At 34.2% G+C, this 19629-nt stretch overlaps 1 protein-coding gene across 1 annotated transcript in view; it reads left to right on the top strand.

Moving 5' to 3' along the window:
* DGKB (diacylglycerol kinase beta) overlaps positions 1-19629 on the top strand; it is a 715928-nt gene that overhangs the window by 217411 nt on the left and 478888 nt on the right. Inside the window, 1 exon segment of the mRNA XM_032592421.1 lies at positions 1203-1301. Coding sequence (XP_032448312.1) covers positions 1203-1301 — 99 coding nt within the window.

Genomic DNA, 19629 nt, shown 5'->3' with positions numbered 1-19629 from the left:
ATGGATGAATGTATAAAGGGCCTTTCATTTCATATAATGTGGCCTGATGTGCAGTAATTACAGTCCAAGTAGTCTTAAGTCAGGCAAGGAGGTAGTATGACAGATATTTTAGGTTCAAGGGCAACAGAAATACACCTTCAGTAGATTTCTGTCACCGACTGTAAATCAATACTCTTTAGTTGTTTATGTTTGATTGCTAATTAACTGCTTACAAAGGTAAGTTTGTTTTTGAAATTAATGTAGCCATGACTTAAATGGAGTGACTTTTGGTCCCAAACTGAAAAAGTGATGCAGCTCTGCTTTTATTTTGAACTAGGCATGTTGCTTTATTAACATGTATAATTGTTCTAAAGTATTAATATTTTATGTTAAATTTTATATTTTAATAATTTTATATTAACTTTGTATGGTGCGGGAGAGGGAGAAATCCTTAGATGCCTTTAGCAAATTTGTATGATTCCAATGATAACTACCACCTCAATTTTAAACATCACTATTTAATGCACTAGGTTATAACCTTAATTTAAACCTGTGACCAAGATGGATAAAAATATCAGTTTCATTTCATACATGTTGAAAAGTAAATAACACATTATGTAATTATACGCTAACTTAATGTAGAGCTGATAGATACAATATAAAGATAAATTTTTATCATCATAATCATCTTCTTATATTTATATCCTGCTCCTACTGAGATGAATCTCTGGTTACATTTACATATTGAATTACAAAGTTAAAACTAATGATGGGATCAATTATGCCCCATACTGAGCTGTGCACTTTGGAATGACTTTGAGAAAACAGGAGGGTCAAAAAAAAAAAAAAAAAAGCATCCACAGCACACAGTGGTTTCAAGATTATGCTAACAGATAAGCAAAGGAAGGACCGTAGTAGACAACAATTTGTGTTTGTCAAAGAAATCAGGTTTTTATTTGTGTAAAGCCTAAAGTATATTTTGAATATAAATATTTCTGAGAATTAGAAAATATATAGGCTGGGTCACAGAAGTTGCTAAATGGTTTATTTAAGGTAGATGTATAAAAGCAAATGTAATATGAATCGCTTTATGGTCATCTTAATTGTTCTTATAATTCCTTTGATGTATTGTTAGTGTATTTGCTGTATCTCAGTTGAAATACCTGCTGTACGTTTGCTCTTGTCATGCCAGAGTTGATAGTGTCCTCTTTCTACTTTCCTAGCTGCATAATAAATGTGCTTCTCATCTCAAACCTGAATGTGACTGCGGACCTCTGAAGGACCATATTTTACCACCCACAACAATCTGTCCAGTAGTACTGGTGAGTTTTTCCTTCTCATCATCCTGCTATAACTTGGGGTCTCTATGACTGACTTGTACACTATACCACTAAATGCTTCCAGAGCTAATTTTCCATTGATCAAGGCAGAGCTCTATAGATCTAAAAGACCTCATTACTGCGGAGTAGACACCTTTGCCCACTATATTTCCTTTTCTCTTCATGGCACAATAAACGTTTTAGTAAGGTATGCTCTAACTGAAGCTGACTAAGGCTTTATCACTTAGTCATGTTGTACTTACCAGAAATTGTATAGGCAGAACACTTCTACATTTTACATGTTTTATAGATCTAGCTTCCCAGAATAATGAAGTTATTCTTATGGGCAATTTTGCTGGGGATGCACATTATATATCTGCAACGTTGAGTTCTCTTATCTAGGTCAGAGGCTACCTAGAATGAGGACACATACGCTGAAGAAAGTTATGCACTGCCATTAGGTGTATTTTATTTTTTATTAGTGAACAATAAATTTAACTATCTGCAAAATACTTAATTAAATAAATGTGCAAGTGGAAAATGTGTTGTGAGGTAACCCAGAAAAAAAGCAAACCTTGATAGAGAAACAGATATTTAAAGATGATATTCATTTTACATTTCAAAATCCAAATTGTGTCTAAAGTTTAACACTTATTTTACAAAACAAACTATTTTTTTGTATATAATGCAATCTGTATTTTTTAAAAACTATGGAAATTAAGTGGCTGGAACTTCAGCTTGATATAATAAAAATACAACAACTAAAAAATGTTAGACAAATACTTTTCTAAAGGTCAATCTAGAAATTAATCAAATTACTCAATTTGCACCCACTTATGATTCATTTTGTAATTATCTGTAAAATACTGGTTGTATTTTAAATGTCTTTATTTAAAAAAATTATTTAAAACTCCTAATTTTCTCAAACTACAATATAGAGCAAAAGAAAATACCTCCACCTTGCTGAGGATAGCAATAACCGATTCTCAATTTCCTTTCTTTGTGTGTGATTTATTAGACATCCTGTAGCAAATAAGATTAATTAAAAATAATGAATGCCATATAAATATACTTTACATTTTTAGATGAATTGGGGTGTCATTTTATTCTTTTACAGTGTTATCTTAAAGAGAAAGGACTTGTAGAATTTTTACATGTTTTCATCCTTTTTAAAAAGTATAGTAATTTCACTGGTTTTGTTGCAGATCTCAGATTTTAATTCTGAGAAGAAATTCATTATGTCATCCTACCTTCTAGCTACCTATGTAAAACCCATTCAATTTATTGAAACAGTGGACTACTTCTTTGGTCCACTTATATCAGCCTCTGGTCACATAAAGTTAAGCATGAGATGTATTCTTTTTACCCTCTATCTTTTCTTTCTTTGAGAGAATCAAAGGTAAAGAACATGTGTTACACAAATATTCTTGTCTTTTAGCAATCTTACAAACCCTCTCATTATTTCGTTGTTTTTTTTTTTTTAGATACTCTTGATTCTGAAGATTTAATTTCAGTCATGAAATCTTCCTACAGTTTTAATCATCAGTTGTATCTCAACATTTACCATTTTCTCATTTCCTTGGTACTCTCTACTCTGAAATACGTGGGCACTATTGACCTCTTCATCCTTCATGAATGCCTACCTTTCACTGACTTCCATTATACCACATTCTCCTGGTCTTTCTTCTCCTGGTTTCCCTGGAGACTTCCTTTTTTATCTTTCCTGGCTTTCATAACTTCCTCCTGCTCCGTGTTGGTGCATCCCGTGCTCAACCGTCATATGTCACAGCTTTTCACTCTTAACATTCTTCCCAGTGGGATCTTGTTTATTTAGTTGATTTCATTACCATGTTAATTTATATACAGTTCATCCTCCATCCATAGGTTTGCATCTCAAATCTATGAGGCTGCAACTTGAAGGTCCCATGTTGTTTTACATGCCCAATATATTATTATTATTTAATGTAATAATGATAATTCATATATATTGAACATATATACCATACCAGCTACTATGCTAAACAGGTTAATTCATTAATTCAATAAGTATTTATTGAGTGTCTAGTTGATGCCACATAGTATTATAGGCAGGGGGGTAAAACAGTAAAAGCTAAATTAAATCTTTGCTTTTGTGGGGTTTTCATTCCAGCAATAAACAATGAGATGAGAAAATTATTTCCTACCTGGTTGTATGTTAAATGTAAAAGACAAAACTGAAGCAGGAAAAAAAGAGAAGAAATGTTGGTGCTGCAGTTACAAAAGGGGTGGTCAAGAAAGAGTTCACTAAGGGGATAGTTGAATGAAGAGTTGAAGAATGTGAGGGAGTCACCCAGGTGGCTTACTGGGGATGGAATTTCACAGAGGAGTCACCAAGGAAGAACGAGGAAAGGCTTAGAGGCAGGAGAAAATGGTCATATCTGAAGGGCATCAAGATTAGTGGCTGGGCCTAAGTGAGAAAGAAGAATAGTAGAGGACAAGCTCACAAGTATCACAAAAATTTTCATGTCCTGTGGGGCAATTTAGGCCATTTTAAGATCTTTAGTTTTTATTTCAAGTGAGGTTGGAAGCCATTAGAAGATTTTTGACCAGAAATATGATTTATATTTTAAAAAGAACAATCAAACTGGTGAGGGGGAAGCAGTGAACGAAAACATATGTGACACTTCTCTCTTCTCAAAGAAATAGGAAGCTGGGTCTTTGCTGAGAGCAAGGAAGGTATAAACTGTATGAGAAGTTTGTGGATTGGGAAGAAGTTACACAACAGGCACCTAGAAATGTGGGAGCTTAATGGATCAAGGAAATGCCATTTGATTGGCAGAGAACAATGAGCAGCCACTTGTTAATCATCATAGATTTAGAGTAAGACCAGTAAACTTGGATGAGTATACTTATCTGGTCACATTCAGTCATATTTCTTTAGTTTCAATCTAGCTCCAGGAGTAGAATAGGTATAACCTAGCCTTAACAAGACTGTTTTGCTAAATACGATCCAAATAGAGAGTAACCAAGGAATTGAGACTATATGCAATGGAATGCTTATAAGGATTGGTCATGGAAGTTAAGCTGGGAGGTAAGGGAAGTAAGAACATGAAGAGTGAGGCACAGTAATGGGTGTTAGGAAGAATATCTTATGGATCATAATTGAATCAAAGATTGTTGAAGTCAAGGTTACTGGTGTGAGGTTGTGGGAGTGAGTGGGGTCACAAATGGAGATCATGAAGGGGTTGTGGTTACTGGTAATGATATGTATGAGTTTGTTTAATCCTCATAGTGACACCGTGAGATCAATATTATAACTATCTCCATTTTGTATGTGAGGAAACTGGGAAACAGAGTTTAAGTAAATTTCCTATGTCACATGACAACGAAGTGGCAAACCAGAACTGGAACCCAAAAGTGTCAGTCCAGAGCTTGTGCACTGAACTCATCATTCTTACCCCTTTTCCAAATCCCGAAATAGGCCTTCTCCTATTTATCTTATCTTGGTGACTAGAACATTCATATCCCAACTTTCCTAAGACAGAAACCTTAGAATTATCATTGCTTCATCTTGAATATCAGGTTGGTCATTGGGCAGCCTATTCTAATATTCTTAATCCTTTTCCTTTTCTTCAGCCCAGCCATAAAGGCCTCACATGCCACTATCACAAATTGTTCTCCAGCATTGTCCTAATGGCATCCTTACTGAATTGCCTCCATTCCGTACATTCTTCATTCTGCTTCCCGAATCCACTTGCGAAAATGCAGTATATTTTAATTCCAAACTATCTAGCATGGTGAGCAAGGCTTTAACTAGATCAACTCATCCAGCCCTTCATATGCCAATTACTCACTAGAAATCAAGGATGATTTGAACTTCTGTAGTTCTCTTAAGTATACCTGCTTTTTAAAGCCTTTGAAGTTTTGTGTATCTTAATAAACCAGTCTGAATCACTTTGCTTTAAAATTTCCCCCAACTTGCTAAGTGGAAATTAAAGGTTACGTTCTTGTCATGGAATAGATCCTATTAAACCCATTAACTATCTAAATACTGATACTTTAAACAAATTAATGCAGTTGTTCTGCCCATAAAATTGCTTAATTTTTTCTGACTGATGGGCTTTGAGACTTTTCAGTTTTTAAGCTCTCATTTTATTTTATTTATTTATTTATTTTATTTTTTTTTTTTCAACATTTTTATTTATTTTTGGGACAGAGAGAGACAGAGCATGAACAGGGGAGGGGCAGAGAGAGAGGGAGACACAGAATCGGAAACAGGCTCCAGGCTCCGAGCCATCAGCCCAGAGCCTGATGCGGGGCTCGAACTCACGGACCGCGAGATCGTGACCTGGCTGAAGTCGGACGCTTAACCGACTGCGCCACCCAGGCGCCCCTAAGCTCTCATTTTATATCCCAGGATAATTCCACACCATGTCACCTGTTGTAAAATTATAAACTTTTACTTAAAGAAAATCATTAGTCTTTTTTAATGTTTATTTATTTATTTTGAGAAAGAGAGCACAAGTGGTGAGGGGGAGAAGAGAGAAAGAGGGGGAGAAAGAAAGAGAACCGTAAGCAGGTTCCATGCTCAGTGTGGAGCCTGATGTGGGGCTTGATCCCACAACCACGAGATCATGACCTGAGCCAAAATCAAGAGTTGGGTGCTTAACCAACTGAGCCACGCAGGTGCCCCCAAAATCATTAGTTTTTCAAAAATAATATAATCTTGTTTTTGTTTTTTTTCAATAACAATTTCCTTCTTAAAAAATTATGAGACCCATTTTCTCATGCTAATGTCCTCAAAGAAGAACACGTGAGGTTCAGAATCACTTATTGAAAAATAGCTGTGAATATCTTCTCTATCACATTCCAGGAAATATAAAATGAGGAACTTAAGATACCTATTTTCATTGAGGTATTTTTTTTTTTTCCTTTTCCTTGACTGTATGGTCAGGAATTGGTTATTGAATGAGTGGTATAAACAATATGGAGCCCTGATTCCTGGTTGAAACATCTTAATAATATAAGTTCAAGGTCTATAGCAGCAGTTTTTTGATATTTTATAATGTCTTTTTAGTTTTTTTTTTCTCTTAAAAAATCCTACACCAAATTTCTCAGCCCACCAATTACTCCTCAACACTTGTTACTAACTTTAAGTTAATGATTCAATTGATATGTGTTCACCTCTTTTGCAGATTAGCAAGGTAAGCATCTTTTTTTCATTGGTGGCACGTTTTTATTAGCATATACTACAAATGGCCTCCACACATAATTGGTCTTGATAGTGCCTATTGCTATAAAAATGGATTAAAACCAACTACTCTGAAATTAAAATTGAAATGTAACCAGTAACTCTATACATCAGATATAATCACTGTTTTCTGAGATTGAAATTGGTATCAGGCATATTTTGAAAGTATTATAAAAAAAACACATAGCTTAAAATTTATATAATTTCGAGATTTTGTCAAGATATTCTATGGATGTGTTTGCATACTGATAATGCTTTCTTGGAAAAATTTTCCAGCAAAAATGATGACATTCGTGGGCCATTTATTGCCATATTGAAGAAAATTCAGAACTGTTTACAAAAGCAGATTTCTTGAAGGCCTTCCTTCATCCTACCTCCAAGTGATTCTATTCAGTGGAGACTCTTGATAAGCAACTTAATTTCCATAAAAAGCCATTAATTCTTCCCAATTGATTGTTAAAATGAGTATTTCTCCTTTGAATAAAATCCTTTAAAAATTCATTCTTGATTCTTGCTATAGATTGCACTCAGAAATTTCTGTTGTCCAACCTCATAGTGACAATGCAAAATAGAATTGTAATAATTGCATGTAGAACATGGCTTGATAAGCTTGAAATCTATCTTTCATGTTCTAAATTTAACCTCCAACCAAAGACAGACTTGGTCCATTTGTTTTAGTCCCTTACTGATTTGGTATAATTAAATGTGAACTCACCATTATGGCTTCAGCCTATATTGAAAGACATTTTAAAAATCATACAGAACTCCTTATTGTCACAAAAAAAGCTATATTTTTAGAGATGCCTTCATTACCTAACAGGAATCCTTCTCAGTTCTCTTTATCATGGTTTTCTTATCTTTTGGACACTGTCAGTCTTATTACTGTCATGATTTATTTTCTATCCTTAGGATGCACTAGAGTTAAATGCATGGCCACATTTAACAATGATACACATTTTTGTTACTTACTTCTATGTGCTAATCCATAACTTTATTGCTAGCTTATCAAATTATAATGGCTTCAGTTGTACTTTTATTTTTTTAATTATTTTTGATAGTACATAAGTTTGTTAGATCACGGAAATCCATGAAATAGGATAGAGTCCCTTTGATTCTTAGAGTAATTTTATAGAGTCAGCTATAAATGTTCTTAAATTTTTTTATAAAATTTATTTTAAGAGAGAGAGAGAGTGAGAGAGCACAAGTGGGGGAGGGGAAGAGACAGAGGGAGAGAAAAAGAATTCCAGAGAAACTCTGCACTGTCAGCGCTGAGACCAACTTGGGCTTGAACTCACAAAATCTAAGATCAGGACCTGAGCCGAAATCAAGAGTCAGATGCTTAACCAACTGAGCCACTCAGGTGCCCCGAGGGAGCTATAAATTTGACCAACTTCTCTAAAACTGTGGTATAATCCATACATTCATTCCAAGTTTTATATTATTCTTTTATGATCAGGCAAATTGGGTCTCTAGGAGTATACCTGTTTTCCTAATGATTCTTCAGTTTGAGGGAGGCTGTTATTAAGTTGATTCACTCTCAACAAAAGAAGACTTAAGATGTCTCATGAGGAAATCGCATTTTAAACTTTATGTTTGAACAGTGAAATGAAGCAGATCATCATAAAAATCATTTTTATTATATTTAGCTCCATGATTAAATTTAGTTTTCTGTATGCATAAAATGATTATTATATATTTTTACTTAAAAGCAAGATTTTTATTTTCTTTTTGTAAGACTTTTATTTTCTAAATAAGGGGTTGATTAGTCATTTTCTGTATCTATATATCTATATATATGCTAGTAAAGGTGATAAAATATAAGAATGATATGGCATTGATTACTTTAAACATGAGTTTATATTAGAAATAAGTATCTGCCCTTTCTATACTATTTTGACTGTGTCTTTATTTTAAAATCATTACTGATAATCTATGTGCATTGTTTTCATATACAATAGCTATAGTGCTTGATTCTTTTATGTCTTATCATCCATCTTTTTCTCTCTACTTCCTTCTTTCCATTGCCTTTTTAGGTTACAGAGCTAAAAATTCAGATAAGAATATTTATCTTATTTCCTACAAATTAGACTCTACTGGTCAAGGCAGAAAAGCAGATTACATATCATGGTGTGATAAATAATGACTAATAGGGGCTCTAGAGGACAGACTCTTAATTCATCAGGAGGGTAATTCAAAGAGTAAATGAAAACTTTCTTGAAGAAATGATGTCTGAATCCTGAAGAATTGGTAGGGATTTAGCTATCAAATTCAAAGTGAACTCCATCTGAGTAGTCTCAGCAACAAGAGTACAGAGTGAGCTCTTGAAGCTAAGAAATGTTTATTAAGGGTTATGTGTAAAGGTGAGACTTGGAAAGATGGAGAAGACAAAGTCTGAGATAGTGAAAAGTCTGGCCTGTCTCATCAAGGAGTTGGGTTTATCTAGTATATATTGGAGACCACAAGATCAGGTTTTATTTTTTTTTTTATTTTTTTTTTCTCAATGTTTTTATTTATTTTTGGGACAGAGAGAGACAGAGCATGAACGGGGGAGGGGCAGAGAGAGAGGGAGACACAGAATCGGAAACAGGCTCCAGGCTCCGAGCCATCAGCCCAGAGCCTGACGCGGGGCTCAAACTCATGGACCGCGAGATCGTGACCTGGCTGAAGTCGGACGCTTAACCGACTGCGCCATCCAGGCGCCCCTCACAAGATCAGGTTTTAGAAGGAAAATTGTGGTAGCAATGTGATCACAAATAAATATAAACTGGGAGCAGAGGAGATACAATAGAGTACGGGATTATGATATGAACAATCATAAAACACCAACAAAGTAAGAAATTGAGAGAATCAGGAGAGAAAATTTTAGCAGAAAGTGGAATTAGAGGGTTTAATTTGATTTCAGAGTGGATTAGTTCCAGAGGATGGTAAAATCCAGTTTGTAACCATGGATCTGAGAGGCTCACCTGGTGCAGAAGAGAGGTTCACTAGATATCAAGAGGTCAAGTAACTCTTGGGATAGCTTATTGTATGTTGTCCTGAAAATGTCCCAGGGTAATTAAAGGGTCTTGGTGAAATGGTCTCGCTGTATAAGAGTAATGAATACGAATGGTGGGGAGAGGTATTAGATTCCATGAGTTTCAAATGATAAGAGATAGTCTACTCTGGGTCTGAAGGAATGATGATTTGAATGGAAAACCAAGAGATTTCTATAAAGACTATACAACAAAGCACTGGTTGAGAGAATGAGCAACCTCTTTACAGAAATATAGCAGGGAAAATGGCAGTGACTTGGAAAGAAAAAAAGATAATTTGTTTATTTGAAAGGTTCAGAGAGCCCAGCAAAAAGTTTTAAAAATGAGGTGAGATATGGAAAATCAATTGGAGAAAGAAAGCAGAAATAAGCATGGGATAGTGATAACCAGAAAGGATAGAGACTAGAAACTTAAGTTTCTAACGTGAACTTTGGATCTGTGGGCGAGTTGTTTCCTTCATAGCATTACAGAATAAGAAATGACTTGTGTCCAGAATATAAAAATAATTTATGTATATAAATAATAGGTAACAAACAATGCAATTTAAGAGGGTAAAAGACCTAACTAGGCTTTGAACAAAATATATACACACAAATCACCTACAAACATATAAATATATGCACACTGTCTTTACTCATTAGGAAAGCACATACTTAAATCTCAGTAGAGAATACTACACATCCATCAGAATTATTAAGACAATTAAAAATCCTAAGCTTTGCAAAGGATAAGAAACAACTGGATTGTTCATACAATGCATATGGGAGAGTAAATTTGTTCAGCCACTTTTGGATACTGTTTGGTAATATATTCTCTGTATTTGAATCCTGGCTTTTTCACTATTTTTGTGACATGAGGCAAGTTATTAATATTTTACACATCTGTATTCCATTTAAAAAATGGAATTTAATTAATTCATGAAAATTACTTAAAAGTATGGTCAGTATAGTTCCTTTGGTATCACATAATATTACTGTTATGAGAAGTATTGTGTTGGAATACTATGGTTAAAAAGAAAATTGTAACCAAGGCGCCTGGGTGGCTCAGTCGGTTGAGCATCCAACTTCATCTCGGGTCATGATATCACAGTTTGTGAGTCCGAGCCCCACGTCAGGATCTGTGCTGATGGCTCAGAGCCTGGAGCCTGCTTCAGATTCTTTGTCTCCCTCTCTCTCTGCCTCTCCTCCACTTGTGCTCTGTCTCTCAAAAATAAATAAACAGAAAAAAAAATTAAGAAGTAAATTGTAAACTTTTACTATAAAAGAACTATGTATTTGTTAAATAAAATTTATAAAAGCAACTTTAAAATGAAGAGAAAATATTTAAAAATTGTAATATAAATGGAAGAGCTATTAAAATTTCCTCTGGATCCTTAGATATATATTTTTGACATTTTTGTAACTAAACTTGGTAAATCATGTGACACTTTATTTTTTTTAAGTCTATTTATTTATTTTGACAGAGAGAAAGCACGAGCTGGGGGGAGTGTTAGAGAGAGAGGAGAGAGAGATAATCCCAAGCAGGCCCCACACCAACAGCACAGAGCCCCATGTGGGGTCCAGTCCCATGAACCGTGAGATGGTGACCTGAGCCAAAGTCGGATGCTCAACTGACAGAGCTATGTAGGCTCCCCAAGCTTTCATTTTGAAGACCTTGTTTTAATACTTAAACTAGTACCATTAAATGTTTATGTTTCTATATACTATGTAACATTGCTATTAACGGCTGTATAATAACTTATTAAATGAAGATACCATAATTTAGTTATAACAATGTTTATGTTTAGTATGTTTCCAATTATTTATTTTGTTTTTTATATATAACACCTTAGGGAACACCTTTATGAACCATGGCTTTTCCTGGTCACTGTGTAATCAAAGTATCCTTTTCTTCTCATACTTATTATTTTGTTTCACAGGTGAATCAGATTTCACAGTTGTTTAGTTTTTTTATGTACTATAAACATGATTCTTTTTTTAAGTTTATTTATTTATTTTAAGAAAAAGAGAGATCACGGAGGAACAGAGAGAGAGGGAGAGAGATAATCCCCAGCAGGCTCCATGCTGTCAGCGGAGAGCCCAATGTGAGGCTCAGTCTCACGAACCATGGGATCGTGACCTGAGCCAAAATTAAAAGTCACATGCTTAACTGACTGCCCCACCCAGGCATCCCTATAGTATAAGCATATTTCTAAATCAGGAACATAATGATTGGAATGATTTTCCTAAAACCTAAAAAACATATTTTTTGAATAAACTATTAATTTAAACTTTTAAACAGTTAATTTGAGATGATTATTTTATTTTTCAAGAACATATTATTATCAGAATATATGGTCAAAGTAGTATTCATTGGCAAAAGGTGATATGATAAGAAATTAAGTATATGTTCAGTAGTGTGCCCCTTTTGACCATTTGTGGTCTTTTCTCCCCAGAATACTTCATACTTTTGCTATAATATCCTACATTACCTTAAATAAACTTTTAGGAATGCCAACAAAATAACCAATGAAGCCCGTTAGCTCAGAGACAGGAAAATAAAGGTATTTGGAAAATATAAATTCTAGACATGTTCTTAGACTTAATTCAGAATTTTCCAAGTACCCCTCTTCTTTGTTGTGACTAAAAACTTGGACAACGTGGTGTTTCTAAAGTACCAATCCACGTATCTCTGCATATATCATGCTTGGAGAACCATATGCCTCTGTTACCTTCTCCTCTTCCAATCTTGTTTGCTCTTCTACAATTACAAGAATTCTACTAAATTATGCATTGTAGATATGGTGATTACGTCTTGTGTAGCAGAGAGTATGTTAAATCTGTCCTTAGAGCATGTGTTTAATCAAGTGTTTACTCCTCAGCAATGTCGAAAGTTCTTTTAGAGACTGGAAGTATGGTGTGTGTGTTTTATCCTTACATTCCAACTATTAAGGGTCCTTTCCATACTGTATCTGTCATTTAACCAGAAACAGTCAATAATGACAATTTCAGTCATAAACATTAGCCAGTTAAAAAGGGAGGGAGATTTTTGAATTCTCTGTGATTCTGAAATTTGGATTTTGAATGCTCTGTAAACTTACTTCCTTTACTAGTTGTAGAGCTCGCAGAAGTCTGGTGGGGAAGTGTGAACAGTTGGCTAGGGATGTGACTTGCTGCACTGAGCTTCAGTTTTTATTTAACATCTTTTCGGCTGCTTCTCCCTTCTTTGCATTTACCTCTTTAACCTTTAACCACACTTACTGAAGTCATCTATTTTCTTGAAATTCTTTATGCAATGTACCATGGGTTTGTGCCTGTGCAATTTTCTTTTTTGTCTAAAGAGTGGGGACAAAGCCCATTGTCAGTGCTCAATAAATGTTTCATCAATGTCATTACTTAATATTCATTTAATTAATATTCATTATAGATCAATTCATAATTGTCATCATAGTAATGATAGGTAAAAAAGAATCTAATTTTTCCATACTTTGAAAATCTAACTCAGACTCAATTTTGTGGTATTATTCATATAAGATAGCTGCTTTTTTAAATTTATTTTTAAAAATATGTAGAATTAAATTCTGAATATTCCCACATTTTTTTGCCAATGTTTTTTTGATTCAATTCCATGGAGGAAAACATTTAAGCACTAAAGATCTGAAATGTTTATAAAATATGTGTACATCCATTTGGGTTGGACATAGTCTTCATGTATTTATATTTTAAAGGGACACAGTACAAGAAATGGAAAAAGGACTGTGCATCACTAAGTGATGATTCCATCATCTACACTTAAGAGATGAACCATTTATCTGTTACACTGTCTTAGATTGATTCTAGTGGTTTCTGAAGAACCCATCTTTACAGTAGCTTAGGCTATATAATGTATAATATGTGTGATTAAAAGTAAGGGCTAACCTAGAAGAAAAAGTTAATTATGTCGTGGCAAATTATATTTGTTTCTACATAAATGAATATGGTAGATTCTATGTTTAGGATTCTAAAAATATTATTTTTATTTTTTTTAAATAGGACTACAAATTTTTTCCTACACATTTCTATATTTTATGCCTAACATGTAGCTGTACCTTGATCAAGTTATAATTTTTTAAGGAAACAAACCTGTACTCTGTTACTTTTGTCATGATTTATAGAAAAGCAAAACAAAAGACTAATATGACATAAACAGGAAGTTCAATTAATTGAAAACTGATGGAAATCTAAAGCTTGTAGCCAAATGTGGGTATTATCTAAAAAAGGAACAAAAAAAAATACTTAAAAGGTAAAAATCTAGGTAATAGACTAACACAAAATAAAGATTATTTTGTATGTGTCTGATTCTAAAGTGAGGCTATGAGATTATGAATTAAGTTATTCTACAACGTATTACCAGTAACATTCAAAGTCAGCCTGTTTAAGTATATATTAAGCAGGATTATAAAGCAGTAAATTTATGCCAAAATCAAAGTAGACTTAGAAATTCATGTCGCTAATATCTTTAAAAAGTTGACAGAGGTAGTTTTCAGATTTGTCCCAGAGTTTCTTAGTAGCCTTATGAAAAAGCGGGAAATAAAGTGTTGACAATCTTCACAACATAAAACCAAACCATTCACTTAGCGGAAACGCTTTTTATTGTTATTGTTGTTACTGAGATCTGAGATTAATTTCTTCCATATGAAATTGTATCAGGCAGCGACTACGCCTCAACAATATTGCTGTAATCATTTAGTAGAATTTGTTTCCTTTGGTTTTGCTTTTTTATAACAACTGTCAATGCAGAGTGATGGCTTATGGCCAAAGTGCATTTTAGTATAAAGAAGTCTACCTGTTGCAAAAATAAAATAGTAGTAATTCTGCCATAAGAAAAAAGAAACAGGCATAGTAGTTAAAAGTTAGATGGATGTCATACATGAAAATTTATTGTATTGAACGGAAGAAAATGTTAATAGCAATTGTTTTACCTGATAAAGAATACTAAAGAAAACATTTACTTTATAATATACTGATTTAAAAGGAATACCTGAAACTTTAAAAAAAGACATAGAGAAAAATAATACCTTAGCAGAAACTAAAATACATCAGTGTCTACCTAGGGAAAAAATCAACATTGAGGACAACTGAATCAGTAATTTGAAGGAGAGGATTAAGACAACCCCCTTTAGTGCAAAGGAGAATGGCAACAAGGTGCTATCCCTAAACAAAAAATTAAAATATTTTCTTAAAGTCTAAATATGCTGAATAAAATCAAATTGAACTAAAAAGAACCTACATTTCTTCAAGTTCACTCATCCACTTAATGCAATTTCCAGGTATTATTACTATTATTCATGCTTTTCTTGGCAAAATGATTCTACAGTTTGCCTGGAAGAATAAACATGTACAAATACATTATAAATTCTAGGAAAGAATAGTAATAAGGAAAGACCTGTTTGAAGAGACCTTAAGAATATGCTTATTAAAGTTACAGTGATCAAAATAATGTAATACTGGTTCTAGAAGATACTTGGTAGAGAGTCTAAAACTTATTAAATGATATGTCACAGTGTAATATATGATGACACTCTCATATTAAATCTGCAGGGGGATGGCAGGGGTGCATGATGAGATGACTACGTATGTATGGGACACTAAATTAATTCCACTTTATTCCTGTTCTAAAATACATCAAACGTGGATTAACGGTTTAGTTTTTGCCTGTAAAATGCCTTTTTCCATTTTATCTTAAAACACAAAGGTGGAAGAAAATGTTGACAGACTTGACAAATCAAACATTTTTTGAAAAATGGTAAAGAAAGACCAAAACTCACAAATCAAGATAGATGTAAACATTTTAACAAAAAAGCCTTGTTTTGTAAAATTAATACAGATACCTAAAAAAAATAATTGAAAATTTTAATTCTTATAAATAACTGAGAAAAACAAATTAAAGCAAAAGCCAGAGGTACTCATTTTCTATCCAGTGAGACAATATTGCCACGAAGTGGGGCATAAATATACTCCCAAATATGTGAACTCTATGTTGGTATTTTTGCTTGTGCCCTCCAGAGGAAGTTTGGGGTTGGGGCAGGGCAGATATCCAGAACTAATTGCATTACAGTAGAAATAAATACTTTATATCGTTTCTGTCTGCTCACTTTTAAATTTTGAGTGCAATAAAAATTGGATCCCTTCACCACTAGACATTGAAGGATAAATTCCACCTTGCAAAGGTAACCTGTGGTTTTAATGATTCCAGATGAAGTAGTGGTGATCATAAAGTATTTATATACATGCTTTTCTCTGTTTTACTATTAAATATAACTTGTCTATTCTCAGCTTTCAACTTGAAACCTGAGTAAGAATTGAGTCATGTAAAACTTTTGGTCTGGACACCAGTTTCATGCACAGTGAAGTGATTTTTGACTCAGTTTTGTCTTTTTTTTTATTAGCTTGCTCTATGTTTCCCCTTTTTGTAGAATAAAGATTGCTTAGTTCTTTTGAGACTGCCACACCTACCCCTTGCCTTCCCATCTAGATGGTAAAATCTATCATTTCAAATTCCCTTACTAATACTCACAGGAGCTTTGACCAATTTGGATTCATTCGCCCAAGGGAACTCAAATCCTGGAGGAATACAGCTCTCCATTCCTCTTTTTTCCCAACCTGAAATATTCTTGAATTCTTCCATTTGGTTACCTTTACTCCAACATCCTTGAGTCATCCAACACCTCTATCCCTCCAGTTTCTTTCATTCTAGCATTTTCTGCCTCTCTTTCTCCCCATTTTGCTCCTGTCATGGCATATGCCACAGTATGTAATAATATACTGACTCACTAATTTACAGTTGGAAAACTCAGATAAGGTGTAACCTAACATCTTATGGCAGGTAGCACTTGACAGCACGGTGATCTGAGTGGTGGAACTTCTTTGTTTCTACTTTCAGTGATATGTCTGCCTTTGAGCCCATACTAGAGGGATAGCTGTTCTTTTTGCTGTCTTCCATATTTGTTTATGGATGTGACTTTTCTCCGCTTCTTAATGTAGCTATAAATCTATGCAGCTGTGAAAATGTACTCACTGTGTCAAATTTCCCTCCTCCTCCCACCTCAACCCACATTATTCTCATTCCTGACAGTAAAATAGGTGGAAACCTGCTCTTGCTATTCATCCCAAATCCAGCGGCACTCTTTTTGGTTGGATTCCCAAGGAGCAGAGAGTGAAGGGGATTTTGCTGTTTGTGATTTATAGAAGGAGGAATGTTCCTTTTTTTTTTTTAATTATTAAATGATTATTTTTGAGAGAGAGAGAGAGAGAGAGAGAGGGAGACAGACAGAGTGTGAGTGGGGGAGGGTCAGAGAGAGAGGAAGACACACAATCTGTAGCAGGCTCCAGGCTCTGAGCTGTCAGCACACAGCCCGACGCGGGGCTCGAACTCATGAACCCTGAGATCATGACCTGAGATGAAGTCAGATGCTTAACCGACTGAGCCACCCAGGCGCCCTTGAAGGAGGAATGTTTCTTTACAAAATCATCTGTAAGGAAGGAGAGGAAGGGGGCTTTGAGCAAGGAAGGAGTCATAGGGAGAGTTCAAGACAGCCTGAACCTTGGCATCTCTAGCATAAAATCCCACCATATGATTGTTCTTAAGATAAGGGGGTTGGCTTTTTCTAACTTGTATCAGTGTTTCATTAGCTGTGGCTTCCTGTAGGATAGAAGGTATTTGCCACCCTGGAAAGACTGCTCCTGAAGTAAAGAATAATTCTTCAGAAAATGGGACACTTGGGAATTCTCATCAGTTAACCCTCACAGCAGTTGGGAATAGGTACTCTGGCCAGGTGACAAAGGATCTGCTTTGGGCTACCAACAACGTCTACTAGACCCCCTTTCCAAGAGTCCTCATTTTTTAATCCCCTGCTGCGTTGGCAGTATTTAAAGTGCTCTGTTATAATGTAGCACTCATCTAACACATTTCTACTAGTTTTTCTTCTACCCCTCTAACCACACTTTATCTACATTGCTAAATTCCTCATCCTCCTGTTCTTGAATATGTATGTCTCCATTTTTAACTGTACTCTCATGTCATTATGCTCTCTATAGATTATCTCATCCAGTGTCTTATGACTACAACTCCCACTTTTGAATACAGCTGTGTAAGCTTCTTCTCCCTGACCCCTCAAGATCCAAATCCTCAGCTTCAGCTTGCAAATTTCCTCTTGATGTCCCATCGAGGGCTCAGTTTCCAAACACCAGGAACTGAACTGAAAACGTCTCTTGTGGAGCTGTTGCCTCTGCTCACTGACCAGTGCTGCCAACACTTATCACTGCCACGAAAAGGGTTTATCTCTTTGTCTCAAGTGCCTAATTCAGTAGGCAACTAGTCAACAAATATTTGCCGAATTAATGAAGAACAATCAGTTGTCTCTTTGTGTCCCCATCAGTTACTACCTCTCCTGAGTCAAGAAGAAAATATATCAGACAGTGACATACATAGCAAATGAAAAATTAAAATGAATATGTGACAGGGAGGTTTCTTTTTTAAAATCATTCAAAACACATAATAATTAAATTTTATTGTTACAAGCTAATACACTCGAGTTCAAAGTATGTGATAATGAAGTAATCTTAGGGGCTGTCAAATAAGCCTTGTGTTTAGTTTCTAGAGTGACACAGGAAGTATTTTACAGTTATTACTAAATTTCAAAAAACCCTGTGATTGTTATGTTGTTGTAGTTATATCAGATATCCAATAGATGGTACTGTGAAATGCCTAATATTTAAAATAAAGTGGTATTGCAGGTAGAAGGCTGAGAGGGAATATTTCAGAATTCTGAGGAGAATCAAGACCTTTTTCTCTGTCAAATTATATTTAAAATCTGATTTTTTTAAATATAGCTTAAGCAATACAGTAGTCCATGTAAAATATCACAAATATTCATTCTTAGTATAGCTCAGAAAATGAATATTGATGTTTACTACTAAATAGAACTTTAAAATTATTCATATTCTATTAGTGGGATTTTTTTATGTGGTGATTATTACTCTTAGTGTTATTCAAATCACCATGTTTTCAGCAAGAAATTATAGCAACATGTCTTTGTCACTGAAATTCAACAGGAAATTTCATGTTAAAAATAAAGCAAGCCTGTGTGAGACCATCTCCTTTCTTGTTTAGAAAGAGAGAGTTCATTATTTATTTCGTTTTGGCCTCTACCAAAGCCACTCTAATATCTGAATGGAACATTAGACCATTTTGTAAATATACATTCAGAACATTTAAAAATATATATAAGCTTATGGATTTAATTTTTTTTTTTACAAAAGCAATGATTTAAAAACTGGTTAGAGTTTGTTCCTGAAGAGCATGTAAAAAGTAGCAATTTATAAATGGCCTTATTTATCTTAGTTCTCGTCAGTATTTCCATTTTAAAACGATGCTTATCTACGTGTAAGAATGAATGTGAAGTATTCAATACCAGAACTAAGTGTTATGAAACCTATTACTAAAGCTAAAAATGTCTGAGGGATTATGTCATAACATAGAAAGCTTCAAAATCTCTGTGTATCTTATTTTAAATATTACAGGGAGCTTTTTAAAATTTTTGCTTCTGTTGATGATACTGTTCTTGGGTATTAGTCAGTATTCCTTTGTATTAGGGCTATTTATTTGTTAGTTTATTCAATCATCTTTTATTTCATATGACAATATGCTAGGTTCTAGCAAAACCAAGATAAATAGCTTTTAGGAAGAATGTTTTTGCATGAATCAACAGCTTCATGTGGTATAGGAAGTATATGCCCCTTGGTTTCTTTATGCATTTACTATTTTTTCCATGTTTTATATAATCGGAATATGTTATATTATGCATAACCTCTTGAAAAGAATATAGTTTTAGGTGCTTATGAATTTTCTGCTTAAAGAAAATATGCTATTGAAATACCGTGAGCTAGCTTAAGTAATTGAGGTTATTTTCTTTATTGAAAAAAAAAAAAAAAACAAAAATAGTACTTTGGTAAATCTAGGCTTTTCTGACTGTTATCTCCTAAGCCATATCAAAACAAATATGCCACATTTGTAATAGAAAAGTGTGGAATGAACAACTATTTTCCTGGGT

The sequence above is a fragment of the Lynx canadensis genome, chromosome A2 (assembly GCF_007474595.2).
Source record: "Lynx canadensis isolate LIC74 chromosome A2, mLynCan4.pri.v2, whole genome shotgun sequence".
Classification (NCBI taxonomy): domain Eukaryota; kingdom Metazoa; phylum Chordata; class Mammalia; order Carnivora; family Felidae; genus Lynx; species Lynx canadensis.
This window is presented reverse-complemented; position numbering and strand designations above follow the sequence as displayed.